Source organism: Bos grunniens, chromosome 8, assembly GCF_055505025.1.
Source record: "Bos grunniens cultivar Pamir isolate PY7600 chromosome 8, Bosgru_T2T1.0, whole genome shotgun sequence".
NCBI lineage: Eukaryota > Metazoa > Chordata > Mammalia > Artiodactyla > Bovidae > Bos > Bos grunniens.
The window spans coordinates 51,196,041-51,221,634 of record NC_141172.1 but is presented as its reverse complement, the minus strand read 5'-3'; the positions used below and the strand labels follow the sequence as shown (position 1 = coordinate 51,221,634).

Sequence of the window (25,594 nt, the reverse complement as noted above, 5' to 3'; positions counted from 1 at the left end):
AGGGTTGTGGAGGCATGCGCAAGAGGCTGTGATAATGTGTGAAACTCCCCATCCTAGCTTTGTTTTGTTTTTCTGTTTTATGTAAAAGGAACCTACCTAACATATCACCTCAAAAACCACTGGTGCTCATAATCTGCAAGGCAATTACAATTCTGTTAGTCAACAGGTTATTCCTCCTTTTAAATGACTTTTCCCGACTTTTTAGTAATCCCTGTCTTCGTTATCCATCTGTAGCTATCTGATCCCTCCTGAGAGAAAGAAAACATTCGAGAAGCCCCATGTGTTTCAGTCTGGGTTGCTTTGATGTATTATGCCTTCTGAAAGGTGCCTACATTTTCAAAAAGTCTAAACAAGAAGAGAACAAAAAAAAGATTGCTTTTCTGTTCACAGAAATTCTGGCACTGCAAGGAAGACACTTATGGGGGGAGGCAGATTTTGTAGACTTACTAAAATGCCAGCTCTAACCACTGCCTTAATGAAATAATAATGATGGGCATTTGTGAGGAGAGTCGGGTTTACACAGCAATCTCAGCTCCACTCTCTCAGCTGATGAACAACAGCTTCCTGTGATGTGCTACTTTTTTTTCCCATTTGCCTTTCCAAGATGAGGACATAGAGGCTCTGGGTGGCTCAGTGACTGGTCTCAGTTGGCAGAGTCAGACCCTGACTCTGAGTCTTGGGCTGCTCCCCGGGCTTCTCTGACACCTCCGCCCATCAGGGCAGCCAGGCCCACCAATTACCCACAAGGCCCAGACTCTCCAACAATGCCTGTGCAGAATTGGCACAAGCCTGTCAGCTGGTTTTTCTGATGCTTTCTCCATGGGAGTAAAGGAATGGCTGAAATAGGTCTGTCAGCTCTCAATGAGCTCTTTGTGAAATAAATTCCAGAGTTTTTATGAACGATGATGGCAATGGAGGCCACTTTTCCCCCAAGTAGTCAGAAAGTTGATGCTTCAGCCATGCTTGGCATCCCTCCAGAAAACTTTTGGCCATATGCACTGCAAGTTGCAGACTCCTGGATGAGTGAACTCAAGAGACTGGATAAAAAGAGACATAAAAAGCTGAGGGCAAACCAAGAAGTCCTCATTTTTAATGGGCAAAATTTTCTTTCTCTGTCAAAATCCCTGGTGACACAACTTTCTAAATTTCAAAAATGTAAGCATGAAAGGCATCAAATCAGTAGAGGAAAAGACTATCTTTTTCTATCATATTTACACAGAGCACAGTTGTCTGATTTGTATTTATACACTCATATCAGGAATGGCTGATATGAAGGCAGATGTGTAATAAGATCTTGATACATATTTATTGAATGACTGAATGAATGAATATGTCCTTTAATTTGGGGCTAAGAAATTATGATAGCAGAAATAATATAACCTCCTCTGATTATCTTTCATTATGACTACTCCTTGGAAATGCCAGCAAATAGCTCTGAAGTCATTTTTTACTGTATTCAGGAAGACTGTCACCTTGATAGAGTCTTAGCAGCATCTCTGGGTTGGGAGAATCAAGTTAAAGTACTGAATATTTATGAGGTGTTGAGGTCCGACTGAAGGCAGGTCTTTCAATGCAGGATTGTGATATAATAGTTTAGGACTGGGAGACACAGCAATATGAGGGTTTTGCAATACATTTTGAAGAGTCTTAGAAAACCAGCATATGATGCTATTCAATGAAAAGTTCAGCAGTTGAATGTTCACTCAATTGAGTCTTTCCAAAGCTATTTGCAACTTTTATTATCTTGAGCTATTATCTTGAGCAAGAATTTCCTGGAATAGAAAAGTCATGGTGATGAAGACAGTGGAATTGCAAGGTCACGTTAATGAAGATAGCAGAATTTTATAGTCACGGTCATCTAGATCAAATCTGGTTTGTGACCTGTTTTTGAAAATAACATTTTAGTGGAATACAGCCATGTTCATTCCTTTAAGTACTGCCTCTGGCTGTTTTCATACTACAAACACAGTTCAAATACTGTGATGCAGATTGTATGGCCATCAAGTCTGGAATAGTTACTGTTTGGCTATTTACGGGAAAAGTCTGCAACCCCTGATACAGACAGTAAGCTGTGTGGAAATAGATGGCTTCATTTCTCATTGCATCTATTCATTCATCTAGTATTCATTAAGCACCTACTGTGTGCATGCTGCCTTCATAGTGCTGGAAATACAGCACACAAAAGACAAATCTAGCTTTCATGGAAACAAATCTGTAAGTAATGTAAATGAGAGTGATAGTGCCCTAAAGGAAAACAAATATGGAAAGAAGACAGAGAGGTTACAGGGTTGGTAGACGGGCTGAAAGGGACTCTTTGTGATGTGGTAGTCAAGGAAGTCTTCACTTATGAGGTAACATGTGAGTAAGACTCTAAATGAAGTGGACTGACTATGTAAAGATATGGGATAGGGCTTCAGGGAGAGATTTCCACACAGAGGGTACAGAAATGAGAATATCTGGAGCTGGAACAAACTTGGTGTGTTCACAAGAGCAAGCAGACCAGTGCAGCTAGAGAGCCCAAGCAAAAGGCAGAATCAAGAGAGCTGAGATTGGAGAGGCAGTAAGGGCCAGAGGAAGCAGGAAAGCCTCATGGGAGGTGGCAGGGTTTGAATTTTATTCCCAATATGATAAGCTAATGGGGGGGGGTGGTTAAGCAAGGGAATGACCGAATATGATTTCTATCATAAAGACTTACTCTGGCTGCATGTAGAGAACCGACTGCAGAGGAATACAGTGGAGGCAAGGATGCCACCATAGAGGGAAATCAAGCTTATGTAACAGAGCAGGGATTGGAGATGAACGAACAACAGTGTGATCTGGAAAGAATTTTAAAAACATAGCTAATTAGCCCTGCCAATGAGTTGCATGTGAGGTATAAGAGAGAGATAGAGTTAGGAATGATTCTGAGGGTTTAGAACTGAGTGACCAGGTGAATGATGATGCCATGTACTGAGATGGTAGACGATGTGAAGGGAAGTGGGGATGAAATCAAATGTACTGTTTTATTCTTGTTAAACTTCACATGCCTATTAGACATCCAAATGAAGATGTCAAGTTGGCAGTTGGATATGAATATGTGCAAATGGATAAACTGGGCATAAGATCTAATTTAGGATTCATCAGTATGGAGGTGGCATTTAAAGACATGGAATGTGAGGAGATCACCTAGGAGATGACTACCAAAAAAAAAAAAAGTTTGATTAAATTCTAGAGCTATGGGTGAGCTGCTGGTGAGAGTTGATTAACTGCATCTCTTCCCAGATCCTCATTCCATAACATGATGCAAACAGCCTGAAATCAGCCATCATGGAGATATTTGCATCATGAAAATTGGCAAAAACCACACATCAGGGCTTTTTTTCCCCCATAGAGTCAGATATTAAACATTTACCAGCATATCACTAGGAGAAGGCAATGGCACCCCACTCCAGTACCCTTGCCTGGAAAATCCCATGGATGGAGGAGCCTGGTAGGCTGCAGTCCATGGGGTCGCTGAGGGTCGACACGACTGAGCGACTTCACTTTCACTTTTCACTTTCATGCATTGGAGAAGGAAATAGCAACCCACTCCAGTGTTCTTGCCTGGAGAATCCCAGGGACAGGGGAGCCTGGTGGGCTGCCATCTATGGGGTTGCACACAGTCGGACACAACTGAAGCGACTTAGCAGCAGCAACATATCAATATCTGGAAACCCTCACATTTAGAGGTCAAGAAAATCAAGAAGAAACAATACAAGAGATTGAGAAGGAATGGAGCATGAATTAGGTAGGAGGAAAACCAAAAGAGCATTTTTGCCCTTGTCCAAGATTATCACGTAATACTATGTCTTGTCAAAAACTCAAGTAACTACTATATGGTCTTTTTCTCCTCTCCCTTTACAAAAGCTTTCAGTACTTAAGAGTTGCTAGAACATATCAATACAGAATACAAATCTTTTTGCTTAACTCTCCAATCTATTCTTCACCTCATAAATTTAACTCATCCTGTAAACCCTGATGCTCTCAAAGCTATTATATGAAAAAAAAATTTCCATGAATTTTAATGAGAAGAATTATGATGTATTCTAGCTCAAATAACCCAAGCAAGATACATAAGTGATTTCCAAATACAGAAAATAAACAATTGGAGATAACTTTAAATAACAGAGGATAAGTTGAAAGTAAATAAAGACTAACCATAAAAGGTAAACTAGTGAAAACGTAAACTAGTCATCAACAGAGGAAAACAGTCTTGAGAATGGATGGTGGGTGGTAGAAGAAGGTAAATGGGAAACATCCTTTGGGATGTATGTTTTGTGTTTTTTTACACTGTTTTCAGCTTCTGTGGCTTATAGATATCTTACACTCAAATGCACTTAAGATTGTAACATGGAAAAACAATTTAGAGACTGCTTTGAAACATATGCTAATAATATATATGCATAACAGGCATGAAGAGTCTAAGAAGATGCTCCCCATTCATCCTTCTTGCCCATCTCACATATGCAAAGCAAAATATATGAGTTTGTTCACACATGGCACACAATAATGTTCTCTTAGTAGAAACTATTGTGTCAAGTGAATTGGTGAGCATGGCTTTGCCCAAAACCATAACATCAAATTAGTAGTTCTTACAGACTCTATAGCTACTGTGTTTGGGGGTGCCCCCTTGGGCTCTGACACTCTCTACTCTGCCACACTTTCTCTTCCACTTCACCTTTATGTTTTGCCTTAAGAAAGAAAAGCTCAGCCAATTTCAAGAAATCTGCACATTCTGCTCCATGGAATTCTAAACACAGAACTTGAGACTTCACTGGTGGTCCTGTTAAGACTCCAAGCTTCCATTGCAGGGGAACCAAGGTGCGATCCCTGGTCAGGGAACTAAGATCCCACATGCCACAAAGGACTAAAAAGTCGCCTGACTGGGTTCAGAAGTCTCAAAAAGGAAGTAGACACCATGGTTCTTTGCCTTTCCCAATCCTATCAACAACACAAATAATATTATCTCTTCCAACAACAAGGATTACTGTTAGTAGTATTATATCTGCTTTAAAAAAAATATATATATATATATTTAATTTTATCTTTATTTATTTGGCCACACCAGGACTTAGCTGCAGCATGTGGGATCTAGTTCCCTGACCAGGAATTGAACCTGGGCTACAATGGCACCCCACTCCAGTACTCTTGCCTGGAAAATCTCATGGATGGAGGAGCCTGGTAGGCCGCAGTCCATGGGGTCGCTAAGAGTTGGACACGACTGAGCGACTTCCCTTTCACTTTTCACTTTCACGCATTGCAGAAGGAAATGGCAATCCACTCCAGTGTTCTTGCCTGGGACGGGGGAGCCTGGTGGGCTGCCGTCTATGGGGTCGCACAGAGTTGGACACGACTGAAGCGACTTAGCAGCGGCAGCAGCAGCACCTGCGTTGGGACTGTGGAGCCCTAGCTACTGGACCACCAGGGAAGTTCCCATCTTCTGCTTTGACAAAAGGGTAATTCAGGCCATCTGAGAGTCAACGTCTTCATTTGCACTGTATGATTTGCCCTTGTCCTCCCAGCCACTAGTTCTCAGCAAGTGGGGAGAAGTGCTGACAAACAGCAGTTGCACAAGAAAAAGGAAATCTATATGTTCATGTCATTTCAAAAGTTTGTGTGATCTGTGGGTTCCCCTCAGTTTGGGGCTGAGTCTTTATATTTTCTTCTATCCACTCTCACCACCCAGCTTGTTTCCCTGTGCCACAATGCCCAATTTACTGTCTTCTCTACACTAGAAGACTCAGAGGTGGCAACACAAGGCTTTCCAGGACAGAATACCCAGAGGATACCCTAGACAAAATCAAAGTCAGAGTCGGCAGGCGCAAGCTACTGTCCACTGGCCTCAACAGCCTCACCCACTGGGAGAGGAGCCCATAGGAGGGAGCCTTCAGCACAAAACCCATCATGCTGGAAGGACATCCATTCCTACCCTGTGAGGATGCTACGGAATGTGGTAAAGACAGAGTAAGACAATAGACAGTAAGGTCTGAAACATCCACGTTTTAATCCTACCCTTTTCACTTTGATTATTACATTCTTTTGTTTATTCATTCACTCAGTAAATATTTGAGCACCTACTACATGCCAAGCATTGTTTTACATTTCAAAGATATAATGAACAACAAAATTTCCCTGTTCTTGAGAAGGCTAAGATAAAGAATATACCTGATGTGTGATGTTGGTCAATTCACTTAAACTCTTTGAAGGATAAAAAATACTTACCTCACAGGTAAAGATTAAAGTGAAATAATAGGTGCTGGGGACATGGTAGCAGAAGATAAATTGTAGCTATTATTACTAGGTATGTATTTCCTGGCCCCAATCCATTTCCCTGGTGCCCAAGTTCCTCCTTCAATGAAGCCAAATACTTCTTAAAATGCCTTTAACTCTAACAAGAAATAGTATTTCAGATTTAGTGTCTGTGGTCCTGTGATTTTAAAGGCATAGGTACTTACTGGAACTAGGCTGGAAGAATTCTCTAACATCTGAACCCCAAGTACACTGAGGCCATGCTTCAAATCTCCCATCAGGGTAGAAAATCAACAGTGGAGTAGAGGAAGTTGGAAAGGAGTTTAAATTGTCTGGGGTGAAGATTTTGTTACCAAGTAGGGGCCTGTGTGCCTGTCATGCAAAAAGTCAACTCTGACAGCAGGTGTTTGCAGCAAAGTAAGGCTTTATTTGGAGAGTGCACAACAAGGTTTAAAATTCAACATTCAAAAAAACTAAGATCATGGCATCCGGTCCCATCACTTCATGGCAAATAAATGAGGAAACAATGGAAAAAGTGACAGACTTTATTTTCTTGGGCTCCAAAATCACTGCAGATGGTGACTACAGCCATGAAAGTAAGACACTTGCTCCTTGGAAGAAAAGCTATGACCAACCTAGACAGCATATTAAAAAGCAGAGACATTACTTTGCCAACAAAGGCCCATCTAGTCAAAGGTATGGTTTTTCCAATAGACATGTAAGGATGTGAGAGTTGGACCATAAAGAAAGCTGAGTGCCGAAGAATTGATGCTTTTGAACTGTGGTGTTGGAGAGGACTCTTGAGAGTCCCTTGGACTGCAAGGAGATCAAACCAATCAATCCTAAAGGAAATCAACCCTGAATATTCACTGGAGAGACTGATGCTGAGGCTGAAGCTTCAATACTTTGGCCACCTGATGCGAAGATCCAATTCATTACAAAAGACTCTGATGCTGGGAAAGATCAAAGGCCCAAGGAAAAGGGGATGACAGAGGATGAGATGGTTGGATGGCATCACTGACTCAATGGACATGAGTTTGAGCAAGCTCTGGAAGATGGTGAAGGACAGGGAAGCCTGAGGTGGTGTAGTCCACGGGGTTGCAAAAAGTCAGACATGAGTGACTGAACAACAACAACAAAGCAAGGAGAATGGGCAGCTCATGCTCAAAAGACCTGAACTCCCCAGTGGCTTTCCGGGAAGGGATTATTAAGACAAGGATTTATTGTATAGCACAGGGAACTCTACTCAATATCTTGTGATAACCTAAATGGGAAAAGAATTTGAAAAAAAGAACAGATATATGTGTATAGATATAAATGAATCACTTGGCTGTACACATGAAACTAACACAACATTGTAAATCAACACTCCAATATACAATAAAAAAAATTTTTTTTTAAGTGTTAGGGGAGAGGTTCATAGGGTGGGTGATCAGTTTGTAGACTTTCTGATTGATGAGTGGCAAGATAACAGTGATCTTTTGGGGATCTCAATCATCAACCTTCTGGTTCCAACCAGTTTGGGATCTATGTGCTTGTGGCCTGAAGATAGTCAGCATTTTCTACCATGGGTTGGGGTCTGGGCTCCTGCAGAACAACTCAAGATATGCATCAGATTGCTATATCCCTTCAGGAAGAACCAAAAATATGCGACTCTATTGTTCTAATCATCAACTGCTTGAACCTGCTCTTTGGAACTTGGGACGATCAAGGAGACTAATGCCTTTTTTTTTTTAAAAAAAACAAACAAGAAACTGGGGACACTAAGCAGCTTTTATACCTTTTAAACCCTGCTTGATTTCAGTGCCCTGTTTTCCTTGATACTCCTCAATCCTGAGGGCAACAGGGGCAGGACAAGAAAGAGAATAAAGTTTTGGATAGAGAGGTTCATCAGAAGCCCAGTAGGGGAACTTGGTTTCTAGGGGAATTGGTTTCAACATCATGAAATTTAACCACAGTTATACAAAGTTATTCAAATGTCTCAAACGTATAGGGTAATCTAGAAGAGAGACACTATATATTTTTATAATATTCTTATGCTCTGTTTTAAGTCATTTGAAATGAGATGCCTCTCACACTTACTATAAAATTCAGCAAATGCTTAGCAGCTGTGTCCATCAAAGCTGAAATTTCCCAGTTTCTACTAACTTGTGGCATGACCTTAAGTTTAAGTAAATGTTTATGTGTAAGCTTCCAGAAGTCAGCTGGCATAGAAATAACTCTCGACGTAGAAAAGGGGAATTTTTATTCTAAGCTAAAAAACAGATTGTGGAGTTGGTCTTTTTGTTGTGGATTGTACCCCTGCCCCCCTCACTACTTCTTCAAATATTCTTGCTGTAGTTGTGAAACAAACATGCCTTTATATCTACCAGTTGAGTAATCTGATCCTCAGCCAAAAAAAATGTAACTAGCTCCTAATAAGCAGGTATGATGTAAAGAATGTACCTAAAGGGTTACTCTACACATAGGTTACTCTACACATCAATGGGGTGGTTGTGTGAGTCCCATGAATTTTTCAATAAAGAAAACAACCAAAGGAAAAAGAAGTTTTTGCAGCAGAAACCTCTGACCAAGTTAGAAATAGATCAGTTTGATACTGCATTCATCTGGGGAATTGTCTAGTCAAATCCAGTATATTCTTATTTCATGAGGACCTGCAGAGTATATCACTCGGGACATTCCTACATAAAAAGCAACACAGGGCAGAAGGCAAGACCCTCTTCATGTGCCAAGACACTACACAACCCCACAGACCAGCTGATGACATTAACCTCTGTTTACTTGAGGTAAACTTTTAAAATGCAATTTCTCTTTCTAAGGTGTGTGAAATGTCTTCATTTTCTGATAGTTAGAAGTGTGACTCCTGAACCAAAATTATAAATTGTGAGTTGACAGAAACTGAGTTTGTAAATTGCTTTGGAGGTTTAAGAATCTGGTGAAACAGGGCAAGTGCCAAGAAACAGTATCTGGCAACAAAATTCCTTTCTTATCTTCAAAGATTTTAACTCTGAGAATCCACCAAACTACATTTAGAGACCTTTCGTTTATGGCTGACATAATGAATTAGCTGGGACCATAATGAATTAGCTGAGTACAGTATGTAAAATTTTAAATAGTGTCAGTGTGGTGATACTACATTGGTGATTATAAGCATTCTCTTTGTTTTGTCAGATTAATTATCTATTAATGTCCATCTGAAATACAGAACTGATTTCTTTTTCCTAAGTCAAGTAGTTATTATCAGCGGTTTCTGTTCCTGTTTCCACTGCCTATCTCCAAAAGGAAACCAACAGATTTTCTTTTAGTGCCTCCTAATTGGAGAGCAACAAAAGATTTATGTTTACATGAATATCTGTGTTCCTTCATTCATTTATGTTTACATGAATATCTGTGTTACTTGGGCAAAATGGCATGTTTTCATTAACTAGAACCCCAAAGTATGGAAAGACAAAGAATTCATCATCAAAGAAAAAAATGTCAGGAGATGTAACAAGCTCTGCTGCTTGCTATTTAATAATATTTAGTCTTCCTCCATTCCTAACTAAGAGATCCATATCTTGCTTAGATCTCTATCCATTAGAGAGGGTAGCTCTATTCCTAGCTCAAGATTAAATCTGACACTGCAAACTTTTTAGACTGTAACTCAGAGTAAGAAACAAATATCACACAGCAACCCAGGACACATATGCATTCTATGTGATTTTACAGAAAATTGAAAAGAAAGCTTAATAGAATATCTATTTTTATAATGTGCATTATGCTTTGATATGCTTCTTCAATTATATTTCTTTTTCAAATGATAACTCTGACCCACTAAATGTGACTTCTGAACCCGCTAATAAGTCAAGAAGCAAATTTCAAAACACTGGTCTAAGCTGTCATGTCAATCCTACTCCTCTTGACAATGACTGGCTTTGGGCTTAGTGACCCACTCAAGTTCATGAGACAAGAGGAAGTCTTCCAGGAACTTTTCTTGAAAAATTTCCTCACTCTTAGTGTGAATTAGAGTGCATTAATTTGGAAAGTATGCATTATACTGAGTCCATGGATTAGAACTAAATATTGTTAAAATGTCAATTCTCTCCAAATTGATCTATAGCTTCAACATAGTCTTAAGTCTCAGAAAGAAAGATTTTTCTTCTTTTGTAAAGACTGAGAAGCTGACTCTAAAAAATAACAGACTCATACTACTTGACTTTGAGATTTACCATTATAAAGCTACAGTAATCAAGAAAATTTGGTATTGGTGAAAGAACAGACACTCAGGCAAACAGAATAGAGAGTTCAGAAACTAACCCACACAAACAAAGTCAACAAATTTTGACCAAGGGACACAGGCAATTCAAAAATGAAAAGACAGTGTTTTCAACAAATGGTGTTAAAAAATTGGACATCACTATGTTAAAAAAAAAAAAAGAACCTCAATCTGTGCCTCTCACTTGGTACAAAAAATAACTTAAAGTGGATCACAAATATAAATGGGAAACTATAGAATTTTTTTTCACTCTCCTCTTTCACTTTCATCAAGAGGCACATTAGTTCTTCTTCACGTTCTGCCATAAGGGTGGTGTCATCTGCATATCTGAGGTTATTGATATTTCACCTGGCAATATTGCTTCCACCTAGTGCTTTATCCTGCCCAGCATTTCTCATGATGTCCTCCGCATATAAGTTAAATAATCAGGGTGACAATATACAGTCTTGACCTACTCCTTTCCTAAGATCATGGCATCCGGTCCTGTCACTTCATGGGAAATAGATGAGGAAACAGTGAAAACAGTGTCAGACTTTATTTTTGGGGGCTCCAAAATCACTGCAGATGGTGACTGCAGCCATGAAATTAAAAGACACTTACTCCTTGGAAGGAAAGTTAAGACCAACCTAGATAGCATATTCAAAAGCAGAGACGGCAACCCAGGACACATATGCATTCTATGTGATTTTACAGAAAATTGAAAAGAAAGCTTAATAGAATATCTATTTTTATAATGTGCATTATGCTTTGATATGCTTCTTCAATTATATTTCTTTTTCAAATAATAACTCTGACCCACTAAATGTGACTTCTGAACCCACTAATAAGTCAAGAGGCAAATTTCGAAACACTGGTCTAAGTTGTCATGTCAATCCTACTCCTCTTGACATATTGAAAAGCAGAGACATTAGTTTGCCAACAAAAGTCCATCTAGTCAAGGCTATGGTTTTTCCAGTAGTCATATATGGGTATGAGAGTTGGACTAGAAAGAAAGCTGAGCGCCAAAGAATTGATGCTTTTGAACTGTGGTGTTGGAGAAGACTCTTGAGTCCCTTGGACTGCAAGGAGGTTCAACCAGTCCATCCTGAGGGAAATCAGTCCTGAGTGTTCAGTCCTCAGTGTTGGAAAGACTGATGTTGAAGCTGAAATTCCAATAACTTTGGCCACCTGATGCAAAGGGCTGACTCACTGGAAAAGACTCTGATGTGGGAAAGATTGAGGGAAGGAGGAGAAGGGGATGATGGAAGATGAGATGGTTGGATGGCATCACTGACTCAATGGACATGAGTTTGGGTGGACTCTGGGAGTTGGTGATGGACAGGGAGGCCTGGTGTGCTGCGGTCCATGGGGTCGCAAAGAGTCAGACACAACTGAGCGACTGAACTGACTGATAGAACTTTTAGAACATAGAAAAATATCTTTGTAAGCCTGGGTTATACAAAGACTTGTTACATATGACACTAAAACTATAATCATTGAAAGAGAAAATTGGTAATTGGACTCCCTCACAATTAAAATCTTTTGCTTCACAAAATAGAGCAGTAGAAGAATTGAAAGACAATCCACAGGCTTTGGAGGATATACCGGCAAAACGTACACAAGAAAGAACTTCTACCTAGAATATATAAAGAACTCTCAAAACTCAATAGTAAGAATAAAAACACAAAAACGTGGACAAAGATTTGAACAGAATCTTCACTATAGAGGATATACAGATGGCAAATAAGCACATGAAAAATTCTAAAATCATTATGCTTTATGGGAATGCAAATAAAAGCCATAATGATACATTACCACACGTATTAGAAAGGCCAGGACAAAGAAGATATCAATCGTTGCCAGATTTAGGGATGGGTACGGCACACACACATACAAAAGTGGGGGTTAATGAAAGTGTTCTGTATCTTGACTGTGGGCGTGATGACGTGAGTATGTGTTTGTCAAAACTCAAAGAACTGCATGATAAATAGTGAATTTTATGTAAATTTAACCATTTTGAAAGAAACACAAAGGAAGACATGGTTTCTTTTTGCTCAGTGGAGGGCTGCATGTGACTTGTAGAAGGAGGACAGCCATTTTGTTACCATGGCTGAGCCAGAATGAAGATAAAATTGACACATGCAGGTGGAAGATGGAAAAAATGAAAGAAGTCGGGTATTCAAAGATGTTATCAAGCTAACTGTTTATTCAAACCTGAAACCAACCCACCTTGAATCTTATTATATAAAATAATGATAATTTTCTTTGCTTAAGCCATTTTGAATTGGGTTCTCTGTTATTTGAAGCCAAATGTATCCTGCACAGAAAGTCTCGTTAACTTTGTTTCAAACCCTGCATCATCTCCATCATTAAAAAAATAGAATTTAGCAATCTTTTGAATGTTTTGAGTAATCTGAGACTACGTTCCAGATGGAGGCAGGAGATAGATGGGCCCCAGGCTGAGCACCTGGAATTTGTTCCCTGTGGACAGATACTACGGAATACCAGGAGAGAGGAGTCTGGGCCCTGCCCAGATAAGAGATAGAGAGACCACAAATTCCTCATTCCAGAAGTCAAGGAGACATTCCTGACTCCACATGTGCAGAAAGGCTCCTTGAAGGTCAAAAGGGAGGGGGCGCCACCCCATAGTAAGTGGTATCAATACCCATTCTAGCAATGGGTATTTCTAGAATCCATCTTGGCTAAGAGATGCGTGCACACACATGGTACGACCTTGAGACATACCAAATACAGACGCAGTCAGTCAGTTCAGTCGCTCAGTCATGTCCGACTCTTTGTGACCCCATGAATCGCAGCACGCCAGGCCTCCCTGTCCATCACCAACTCCCAGAGTTCACCCAAACCCATGTGCATCAAGTCAGAGATGCCATCCAGCCATCTCATCCTCTGTCATCCCCTTCTCCTCTTGCCCCCAATCCTTCCCAGCATCAGGGTCTTTTCCAATGAGTCAACTCTTTGCATGAGGTGGCCAAAGTACTGAAGTTTCAGCTTTAGCATCATTCCTTCCAAAGAACACCCAGGACTGATCTTTAGGATGGACTGGTAGGATCTCCTTGCAGTCCAAGGGACTCTCAAGAGTCTTCTCCAACACCACAGTTCAAAAGCATCAATTCTTCACAGTCAAACTCTCACATCCACATGACTACTGGAAAAACCATAGCCTTGACTAGATGGACCTTTGTTGGCAAAGTAATATCTCTGCTTTTTAATACGCTATCTAGGTTGGTCATAACTTTCCTTCCAAGGAGTAAGCGTCTTTTAATTTCATGGCTGCAATCACCACTTTGCTCTTGTGACGAGCAACCCTACATCCAAGGAGTGGTGGCTGCATGGGCGCAGGAGGGCTGAGAGGAGCTACCCCATGTTCAAGGTCAGAAGGGATGACCTCGTCCAAGGTAAGGAGCAGTGGCTGCACTTTGCTGGAGCAGCTGTGAAGAGATACCCCACATCCAAGGTAAGAGAAATCCAAGTAACACGGTAGGTATTGCAAGAGGTCATCAGAGGGCCAACACACTGAAACCATAATCACAGAAAACTAGCCAATCTGATCATACAGACCACAGCCTTGTCTAACTCTGAAACTAAGCCATGTTGTGTGGGGCCACCCAAGACGGACAGGTCATGGTGGAGAGGTCTGACAGCATGTGGTCCACTGGAGAAGGGAATGGTAAACCACTTCAGTATTCTTGCCTTGAGAACCCCATGAACAGTATGAAAAGGCAAAATGATAAGATACTGAAAGAGGAACTCCCCAGGTCGGTAGGTGCCCAATATGCTACAGGAGATCAGTGGAAAAATAACTCCAGAAAGAATGAAGGAATGGAGCCAAAGCAAAAACAATACCCAGTTGTGGATGTGACCAGTGATAGAAGCAAGGCCTGATGCTGTAAAGAGCAATATTGCATAGGAACCTGGAATGTCAGGTCCATGAATCAAGGCAAATTGGAAGTGGTCAAACAAGAAATAAGAGTGAACATCGAAATTCTAGGAATCAGCAAACTAAAATGGACTGGAATGGGTGAATTTAACTCAGATGACCATTATATCTACTACTGTGGGCAGGAATCCCTTAGAAGAAATGGAGTAGCCATCATGGTCAACAAAAGAGTCTGAAATGCAGTACTTGGATGCAATCTCAAAAATGACAGAATGATCTCTGTTTGTTTCCAAGGTAAACCATTCAATGTCACGGTGATCCAAGCCTATGCCCAAACCAGTAATGCTGAAGAAAGCTCAAGTTGAATGGTTCTATGAAGACCTACAAGACCTTTTAGAACTAACACCCAAAAAAGATGTCCTTTTCATTATAGGGGACTGGAATGCAAAAGTAGGAAGTCAAGAAACACATGGAGTAACAGGCAAATTTGGCCTTGGAATATGGAATGAAGCAGGGCAAGGCTAATAGAGTTTTGCCAAGAGAACACACGTAAACACCCTCTTCCAACAACACAGGAGAAGACTCTGCACATGGACATCACCAGATGGTCAACACCAAAATCAGACTGATTATATTCTTTGCAGCCAAAGATGGAGAAGCTCTACAAAGTCAGCAAAAACAAGACCAGGAGCTGACTGTGGCTCAGATCATGAACTCCTTATTGCCAAATTCAGACTTAAATTGAAGAAAGTAGGGAAAACCACTAGACCATTCAGGTATGACCTAAAATACAGACTCAGAACTGGGCAAAGCAAGATGACTGGCCAAAGGAAATCTAGAAGAAATACTCCCTAAAAGTGATTCAACCTATGAGTGTGCAACTCTCTCTGAGCCTGTCTGTGTGTCTATCCATACATATTCTTTTTCCTCCTAATAAACACTTTACTTATTTCTCTACTTTCCATCTCTATGTGAAAATTTATTTCTACACAGATGATGTGCAGAGTCTTGTCACTGGCCACTGGTCCCTGGCTGTCTATTGACTAGGATTCCATGTTCTCACTGCCAAGGCCTGATCTCTATTCCTGACCCGGAACCGGAACTCTTGCCCAAGCTTCTGCAGGCCAAACCACCCTTGTATATTAACATTTCTACAAGGAAAAAAACACATGAGCTTTCACAGTTATCTCCCCCCAACTTATATAAAGAATTCTTAAATCATGTTCTTTATTTAGCATTGTATAAAAGACTATCCTGTGACTTCTGAAAAGAAAAGTGAGTGAAATATGTGTTGGGATTGGCTGGTGCCACAGACTAGGAGGAGGCAGTCAACCCTGACCCATGGTCATCTATTTCTCTTCACAAGTACCTCAAGCACCTTAACTCTTTTTCACCATAGTTAAAGTGCATTCATCATGATAAAAAAAAAAAAAAAGAATGTTACATATGAATTTAAGAATGAATAATTTTGGAACCAAAGAGAAAATAAAGTTCAGTATATTTCCTTGGCATATACTTAATGTCAGACACCATGAGTTGTAGTAATCAACACTGGCAGTGAGCCAAACAGGACAAATAGAAATTAAATGGGTAATTCCAAATGTGACAAGTGTTATAAACAAAAGTAAGGACAGGACGTTGTGGGAACATATAACGAAAGTATGGAAATCACCTTGAACATCCCAAGAATGCCCCAGGAAGGCACACTCAGGCTGAGATCTGAGGAAGGAGTCATCAAGGCCAAGGGTGGGAGTTTATGTACTCATGAACTTAATTTTAAAATGTAAATAGAGTGGGAAGGGGAAAAATAGAGGGAAGGCTACTTTGGTCCAAGTGACCCATAATAACCATGACTAGGATGAAGCAAAGACATTTTGATATGGCTCTTTTCATTTAGGGAATATTTTGAAACTGGAGCTTTGGAAAAAGGTATCTTGATTTTAAAATCATCCTTCTTATTACCAGGTATGGGTCCAATAGAATATCCTTACCTAACTCTTTGGTTCTCAGTGAGGAGTTTTGTCCCCGAGGGGACAGGTGGCAAAATCTGGGGACATTCTGGTTGTCACAACTGGAGGTGGGGAGTTCTACCAGCATCTGGTGGTAGAGGCCAGGGCTGCTGCTCACTGTCCCACAATGCAGTGGGCAGCCCCCACCACAAAAAAATTATCCAGTCCCAGGTCATTTGTGCTCAAGTTGAGAAATCCGTCTCTAAGTGCCTTCCCCTGCATAATTTTTCTCTTAGGAACTGAAATGATTATTTCCCACCTTATTATGGTCTGTGTTGTTTGAATTATTTATGAATGAACATATAGTACTTTCAAAGAATAGTTTGAAATTTTTTTTTAATCTAATAGATTCTAAAATTAGCTTCTTCTAAAAGTAGGTTGTCTGTAACCCAGCAATCCTGCTCCTTGGCATATATCTGTGGAAAACCACAATTCAAAAAGATACATGTACCTCAGTGCTCACTGGAGCACTATTTACAATCGCCTGGACATGGAAGCAACCTAAATGTCCATCAACAAAGGAATGGACAAAAAATATTTGCTACATATATACAATCGAATATTAGCCATAAAAAAGAACCAAATAATGCCATTTGCAGCAATGTGGACGGACCTAGAGATTGTCTTACTGAGGAAAGTCAGACACAGAAAACAGGTATCATACAATATCACTCATATGTGGAATCTAAAAAAAAAAAAAAGGTAAACGAACTTATTTACAAAACATAAGTAAAGTTACAGATGTAGAAAACAACTTATGGTTACCAGGGGATAAAGGCATGATGGCACAAATTGGGAGATTGGGATTGACATATGCATACTATTTAAAATAGATAACTAATAAGAACCTGCTGTATTACATAGGGAACTCTGCTTAATACTCTATAAGGGTCTATATGGGAAAGAGTCCTAAAAAAAAAAAAGTGGATATAAGTATACCTCATTCAATTTGCTATATACCTGAAACTAATATAATATTGTAAATCAACTATACTCCAATAGTTTTTTAAAGTAAGTTATTTTTCCCTCAAAACAATTATTTATAAAAGCCTATAAACAATTTTGATGAATAGACATTACTTAGCTAAAAGAAAATCATAAGAAATTTAGTTGAACATTCTTTTTTTTCTTATCAGAATGTTATCATTTTTAGCCAAAATTTCCTTCTCTCCTTTTTACCCTTGAAACATTTCTCTGCAGAGCTGAGTATACATCTGACATGCATTATAAGTAAGGCTGCAATAAAAAGTACATGTATGTGTACATGCATACTAACAGAAAGTGAATTGCCATTGTTAAGGACACATACGATTATTTAATGGATGTACAGTCCGTGAAGCTGAAGTGAATTCTCAAAGTCATCACTGGGCTTGACAGTCTTTTCTGAGCCAGTGTGGTGACCCTGCTCTCCTCTACTTGTGATCTTTCCATGGGTGTTTACTGCCCTCCCATCATTCACCCCAGTTCAGTCACATCATGTGAGGTGGGGTGAGTGATGGAAAAAGTCCCTGTGAGAGAGGAAGACTGACTCATCTCCTACATGATAATTAATGGCAGTTTTATTTATTTATCAGTCTGCATCAATTCATAACAAAATCATAATAACTTCATCAACATCACTTTGGACCACTGAGTAAGTACTCAAAATAGGATACAAGAATGAGCATGAAAAGACTCTCATTATTCAAATCTAGGATAATTTGAGCATAAAAATAAAAACCTGTGTGTAATAGAACCTATGTGTTCATAAAGATACTTTATTAAAAACTTAAATGGAGTACCAGAGGGGAAAGTGAAAGCTCTTCTTTAGAGAAGAAAAATGCCAGCTAGAAGTGGCAAGAATACACAGAAGAACTATGCAAAAAAGGTCTTAATGACCCAGATAACCACGATTGTATTGTCGCTCACCTAGAGGCAGACACTCTGGAGTATTGAGTCAAGTGGGCCTGAGGAATCATTTCTATGAACAAAGCTAGCGGAGGTGATAGAATTCCAGCTGAGCTATCTCAAATCCTAAAAGATGATGCTGTGAAAGTGCTGCACTCAATATGCCAGCAAATTTGGAAAACAACGATCATAGGACTAGAAAAGGTCAGTTTTCATTCCAATCCCAAAGAAAGGCAATGCCAAAGAATGTGCAAACTACCATACAATTGCCCTCATTTCACATGCTAGCAGGTAATGCTCAAAATCCTTCAAGTTAGGCTACAATAGTACGTGAATCAACTTCCATATGTACAAGCTAGATTTTGAAAAGGCAGAGGAACCAGATCAAACTGCCAACAAACGCTGGATCACAGAAAAAGCTAGGGAGTTTCAGGAAAACATCTACTTTGGCTTCATTGACTACATACACTAAAGCCTTTGACTGTTTGAATCACAACAAACTGTGGAAAATTCTCAGATAGACAGGCATACCAGACCACCTTACGTGCCTCCTGAGAAACCTGTATGCAGATCAAGAAGCAACAGTTAGAACCAGGGATGGAACAATGGACTGGTTCTAAACTGAGAAAGGAGTTCAGCGGGGCTGTATATTCTGCTTATTTAACTTCTATGCAGAGTATATCATGTGAAATGCCAGGCTGGATGAATCATAAGCTGGAATCAAGACTGCCAGGAGAAATATCAACAACCTCAGATATGGAGATGATACCACTCTAATGGCCAAAAGCAAAGACGAACTAAAGAGTCTCTTGATGTGGGTGAAGAGGTGAGTGAAAAAGCTGGCTTAAAACTCAACATTCAAAAACTAAGATCATGGCATCTGGTCAAATCACTTCAAGGTAAATAGAAAGGGAAAAAGTGTCATCAGTGACAGATTTTATTTTCTTGGGCTCCAAACTCACTGTGGCTGGTAATTGCAGCTACAAAATTAAAAGATCCTTGCTCCTTGGCAGAAAAGCTATGACAAACCTAGACAGCATATTAAAAAGCAGAGACATCACTTTGCTGACAAAGGCTTGCATAGTGAAACTATGGTTTTTCCAGGAGTCATGTACAGATATGAGACTTGGGCCATAAAAAATGCTGAGGGCTGAAGAATTGATGCTTTCAAATTGTGGTGCTGGAGAAGACTCTTGAGAGTCCCTTGCACAGCAAGGAGATCCAACCAGTCAGTCCTAAAGGAAATCAGTCCTGAATATTCACTGAAAGGACTGATGCTGAAGCTGAAGCTCCAATACTTTGGCCACCTGATGCAAAGAGCTGACTCACTGGAAAAGACCCTGATGCTGGGAAAGCTTGAGGGCAGGAGAAGCGGGTGACAGAGGATGAGATGGTTGGATGGCATCATTGACTCAGTGGACCTGAGTTTGAGCAAACTCTGGGAGATGGTGAAGAACAGGGAAGCCTGATGTGCTGCAGTCCATGGGGTCACAAAGAGTCAGACAAGACTTAGCAACTGAACAACAATAAATGTAGATGACATTATGGAATTAGAAAATAACCATCTGGGAACTTTCCTGGTGGTCCAGTGGCTAGGACTCCCCACTTGGGAGGCAGGGGGCCGGGGCTCAATCCCTGGTCAAGGAACTGGATCCCAAATGCACTAAGACTCAGTGCAGCCAAATATATTAATTAATTAATTTGAAAGAATTGTCAGAAAATAACCATTTTTCAATAGCTGATATAGCCAATAGTCATTAAATGTTAAAACTTCTTCATGAAAAGATTTTGGGAAATTAAATATTCAGAATTTCACACAAAATATTACCTAATTACAAAAGCTAAAATATCTTTATAATGGAGAAATGTGGCATATATTACCAAGCAAAGTGATATTATGTGTCTCATGATATACTGAGAAGGACACAAAATAACCTATATAGCTGTTATATAATAAAGAATTTGTCTGGTCTTTATCCCTGGTTCCTGGTACAGAATCTCTAAAACTCTTGAAATTTCCTGAGTGAAAGAAGAACCTTTGTTTCCCATCAGCCCCTTGGATCACACCTGAGTTTATGTTAAGAAAGTGAGTCATGTGGGTGCTCAGCCTGAGGATGAGGGCTGGTTACCAACCACAAGACCAATCACAAGATTAGAGGGTCAGGTCTTTGCACCAGCCCAGTTTCTGGGGAAAGGGTAGGGGCTGGAGATGAGTTCAACCATATGGCCAATGACTCAACCAATCACGTTAATACCATAAAGCTCTAGACACTGTAGCTCAGTGGACTTTCTTGGTTGGTGAACACATTAATGTCCCAGGAAGGTGATATGTTCTCATTCCATAGGAACAGGACACAGAAACTCTGCTCTGCCAGACCTCACCCTCTATGTCTTCTCATTGACTGTTCCTAGGTTGTATTCTTTATAATAAAATAATCAGTATAGCGAAGGGAAGCAGAACCCTGTGGCTGTTAGTCACTCTTTGCAACCCCATGGACTGTAGCCCACCAGGCTCCTCTGTCCATGGAATTTTCCAGGCAAGAATACTGGAGTGGGTTACCATTCCCTTCTCCAGGGGATCTTCCCGACCAGCTGAGCCACCAGGGAAGTGCCACCCCAAAATATATTTGTTTGGCATTAGAATTATGTTGAGATGGTCTTAAAAAAAAAAAAACAAAAACAAAACAGTAGACATGAGAGAAACTCTGAAAACCAAATAGATGTTACCTTTTGTAAGAGACACTTACAATTATGAGGGAAACTTGGCACGTGTTAAGGGTGTCTCCCTCTCTGTACCAGGAAGAGGATGACTAAAACTCTAGAAATTTTTATCAGTGGAGAAGGCATGGACTTAAATCTGCAATAACAACATACCCTTGTTTACTATGCTTTGCCTAGTAAGCTTCCATAGCTGGTGTCCCCATGCCCTCAAATGTCTAGTTTGTCTTTAACTGGAGATGGTAAAGGTGGTATCTTGGGCCATTTGGGGGAGTTAGTTTTCATGGATCTCTCTCATGTATACAGAAGGTATACACATTATTAAACTTTTATTTTTCTCTTGCTAACCTGTCTTTTAGCCAAGAACCTAGAAGAGTAGAGGGAAATGTATTTTTCCTCCTCTGCAACAGCATTTTTATGAATTCTGTGAGTCATTCTAATAAATTACTGAACTCAAGGCGGGGTGTAATTAGAACCTCTGAATTTTCAGCTTGTCAGTGGATGGGTAGCCTGGGAATCCCCTGAACTTAGAGCGGACATCAGAAGATTGTGGGATCTGTGCTGACTCCAGAGGTATCCTAGGTATCTGAGCTGCAGTATCCTAGGTGGTGTTGAAATAACAACCTTCCTACCAGCAAGACTCAACTTGAATCCAAACACAAGGAAATAAACAGCCAAACCAAATCAACAAATACTCTGTAAAACAACTGACCTGAGCTCTTCAGAAGCAACAATGTCAAGAAAGACACACACACACGCACACACACGAAAAACAGGTATGTGTTCTAGATTCAAGGATACCGAGGAAACATGATGATAACATACAAAGTGATCTTTGGATCCTGAATTAAAAAAAAAATAATACACAACAGTTTGTGTGCCTTGAAAAGAAACGACCTTTGTTTATGGGGTACATGGAGAAAATTTTAACAGTGACTTGTCATCATGATGTCTGTAACTGAATCTCAGATGATTCAGCAAAAAATCAAACTAGTGTACACTGAGAGAGAGAGAGGAAAATCAAAGAAAATGTTAAATGAAGAATCTATTTTTGTCACATCATGTTACTTTTCAGTTTCCTTAAATTCTCTCTAGAACAATATTATATATAAATAAAATATTTGAGATTTAAAAAAAAACAAACAAATGGCGAATCTAGGTGAATGGCTATTCACTGTCCTATTCTTTTGAAGTGTTTAAAACAAAGCTGGGGAAAAATGACAGCCTCAAGTGGACTGTCTTCAAATGTTCCCTGCACCAAAAGGCTGTGTCAAGCACAACACTGCGAATGTACTCAATGCCACTGAATTGTACATTTCAAAATGATTAGAATGGTACATTTTATGTTACGTATACTCTACAATTTTTATAAAAATATTATGTCAAAATGTCTGCCTCAGGTCTTGGCCTTCCGCCATGGGGGAGGGGCAAGGCTGGGAGGTGTCCTGTCTGCCTGACACAGGCGGGCCAGGAAGGGAGGCCTGAAGGGAGGCAAGAGTCCGGTCAGGCGGGGCCCCCTCAGGGTGACATGAAGCCCTCAGAGGTTTCAGCCAGCTGACTCTTGGGATGGGGACCCAGCTTCCCAAGACACCTCCGTCTAGCCTAACGGCAGTACACCCAGCATTCCTTCCCTCCATGGCCTAGAACGTGGACCCTGCCCCCTGCCCCCTCCTCTCCACTGGTGGGCATCTGGCCAGGAGAAGTTTGCTGGGCTAGTTCTAACCCAAGGAACACAGGGGTCTGGGATGTTTTTATTTTGTCTCTATTTTTAACGGGACAGTGAGTGAAATAACAATGTGGGCACAGCTCCAGGCAATGTGCCATGGGCTGGGCAGCTCCTGGAAGCAGCCTGGAAGGTCAAATCCAGAGCTGTTCTGTGTGAAGGTGGGTCCGACGGCCCCAGCCGGGGCCGCCCTCAGCCTGAGCATACAGCCAACCTGGAAGAGGGAACGTGATCAAAAATGTCCCCGAATGTTGCTCTTTTCGCTGCTTAGGGGGATAATTTTAGAGCTGCCCAAGTAGCATGCTTTTTCTTTTTAGCACATGTCACATCAAAGACTGAACAATTTCAGTAAAAGCAGAACAATTTTAAACATTCGTTTTTAGTCCTATATTTATCAATGGAAGATATCCTTCCCTCTCCTTTCTACCCCTCCTTTCCTCTTTCTCTTTCCCTTTCTTTCATGTTAAAATCTGCATAACATAATATTTACCTTTTTAACCATTTTTAAGTATATAGTTTAGTGGCATTAATAAGGACCTTTCCCTTTTTCTTTTAAACTAGTTTTTACAATTATTACAAAAAGTAATTCACGCATATGATTTTTAAAATGTGAAGGCAACAAAATTGAAAAAAAATAAATAAATAAAGTCTCCCTCCCTATCCTTCCACAAAGTACAATTAACAGTTCTTATGAAACCTGTCCTGAATCATTTTAACGGAGCATTGCTTTTTAGTAACACAGGTGTATTTATTTGCTCCTTGGGAATAAGGGACTCAGGTCTTGGAAGCATGATGGCTACTCTTTCTTCCTGGAAATGCAGGTAAGTTTTCCTTATATAGCCTTATGAATATATGCCCACAAGCAGATATGCATATATTTTTATACACATGTGCATATATTTTCATAACTGCTACACATATATATGCATTTTATACATATACATTTATATAAAAACAGTAACATTCCTACTGCTTCATGCCTTGATTTTTTTCACTTAATATCTGTCCCACAATGATCCAATCTCAGAGATGCATTTTATTCATTCTCTCCTCTAAAGCTTTAAAAAACACTTTTCACTGCCTTAAAAATACTTCATCATCTCTTTTCCTCCAGGTAATTCTAAAAACCCATCAAGATCTATCTCACATTCTGTATTCTCCAAGTATTTGTTTATATTTTAGTAGGTAATTATAATGATCATAATTCACTGAAAGAATCCTGAGTCAGTCATTCATAGGTCTTCACCTCAGATCCATCACTAACTAATGTAGAAGGAGTCTATGTAAGTCCCCTTGGACATTTTCCCAAATGCTTCTGGATCTATTTACTCATATGGAAGCTTTAACTTTTTATAAAAAGAAGTAATTATATTATTATTTTTAGAGATATTATACATGTGTGTTAGGTGCAGGGATTAGTCAGGATTCTCTAGAGAAACAGACCAGTAGGATGTATGTATAGATAGACAGAGCCGGGGAGAAAGAGAGAAACTTATTTTAAGCAATTGGCACACATAACTAGGGAGACTGGCAAATCCAAAATTTATGCCAGCAGGCTGGAGACCCAAGGAAGAATTGGCATTCATGTCCAAAGTCAGTCTGCTGGCATAATTCCCTCGTTTGGGAGGGAGGTCAGTCTTTTTTATTGAGGCTTTGAACTGATTGGATGAGGCCCACCTACAATATGGAGGTTAATCTGCTTTACTCAAAATCTACTGATGCTAAAGCTGAAACTCCAGTACTTTGGCCACCTCATGCAAGGAGTTGACTCATTGGAAAAGACTCTGATGCTGGGAGGGATTGGGGGCAGGAGGAGAAGGAGACGACAGAGGATGAGATGGCTGGATGGCATCACTGACTCAATGGATGTAAGTCTGAGTGAACTCCGGGAGTTGGTGATAGACAGGGAGGCCTGGCGTGCTGTGATTCATGGGGTCGCAAAGAGTCGGACACGACTAAGCAACTGACCTGAACTGAACTGATCATCTAAAAAAATACTTTCACAGAGGTATCTAGAATAATGGTTGACCAAATATCTGACTACTGTAGCCCAGCCAAGCTGACACATAAAATTAACCATCACAGTGCTTTTTAAATTTAAAAAAGCACAAAGAAGAATTTTTATTTCTCTTCATCCCAAATCCAAATGCCTCGCAACAAGAAATCTCAATACATATCTGCTGCTGCTGCTGCTGCTTTTAAGTCACTTCAGTCGTGTCCGACTCTTAGCGACCCCATGGACTGCAGCCTACCAGGCTCCTCTCTCCATGGGATTTTCCAGGCAAAAGTACTGGAGTGGGGTGCCAATGCCTTCTTCAGTGACCTTCAAAACTTCTGTATAGCCAGCTAGGCTACTAGAGAGAGAAATACAGACAAAAGATTAAAAGCATATAGAGACGTCACTCTGATATTGTAGGTCTGTTTCCAGACCACTACAACAAAGCAAACATCACAATAAAGTAAGTCACATGAGTTTTTTGGTTCTTAGTGCACATGAAAGTCACATTTACTCTATATTGTAGTCCACTAAGCGCGTAATATATTACATCTAAAAAGACTATGTGCATAGTATTTTTAATTTAAAAATACTGTATTGCTAAAAAATGCTAACCATAATCTAAGCTTTTAGTGAGTCATAATCTTTTGGCTGGTGGAGGGTCAATGTCGATGGCTGCTGACTGATTAGGGTGGCGACTGATAAAGGGTGGGGTGACTGTGGCAATTTCTTGAAAGAAGACAATGAAGTTTGCCACACCATTGACTCTTCCGCTCAGGAATAATTTCTCTGTAGCAGGCAAAGCTGTTTGATAGCATTTTATTCTTGACAGAACTTCTTTCAAAATTGGCATCAACCCTTT

At 40.1% G+C, this 25,594-nt stretch overlaps 1 protein-coding gene across 16 annotated transcripts in view; it reads right to left on the bottom strand.

Annotated features, from left to right (window-relative positions):
- GCNT1 (glucosaminyl (N-acetyl) transferase 1) overlaps positions 1 to 25,594 on the bottom strand; it is a 220,675-nt gene that overhangs the window by 112,937 nt on the left and 82,144 nt on the right. Inside the window, exon 3 of one of the 16 annotated variants that reach the window (XR_015169759.1) lies at positions 97 to 25,090. The exons of 14 other annotated variants lie outside the window; for them this stretch is intronic. Coding sequence is in view for 1 of the 2 variants with exons in the window: in XM_086415614.1 (XP_086271740.1) it covers positions 25,088 to 25,090 (3 nt within the window). In the remaining variant the exon portion in view is untranslated. Of the gene's footprint in view, positions 1 to 96; positions 25,091 to 25,594 lie in introns of those variants that run through there. One more of the 16 variants, XM_086415614.1, reaches the window with a different exon arrangement.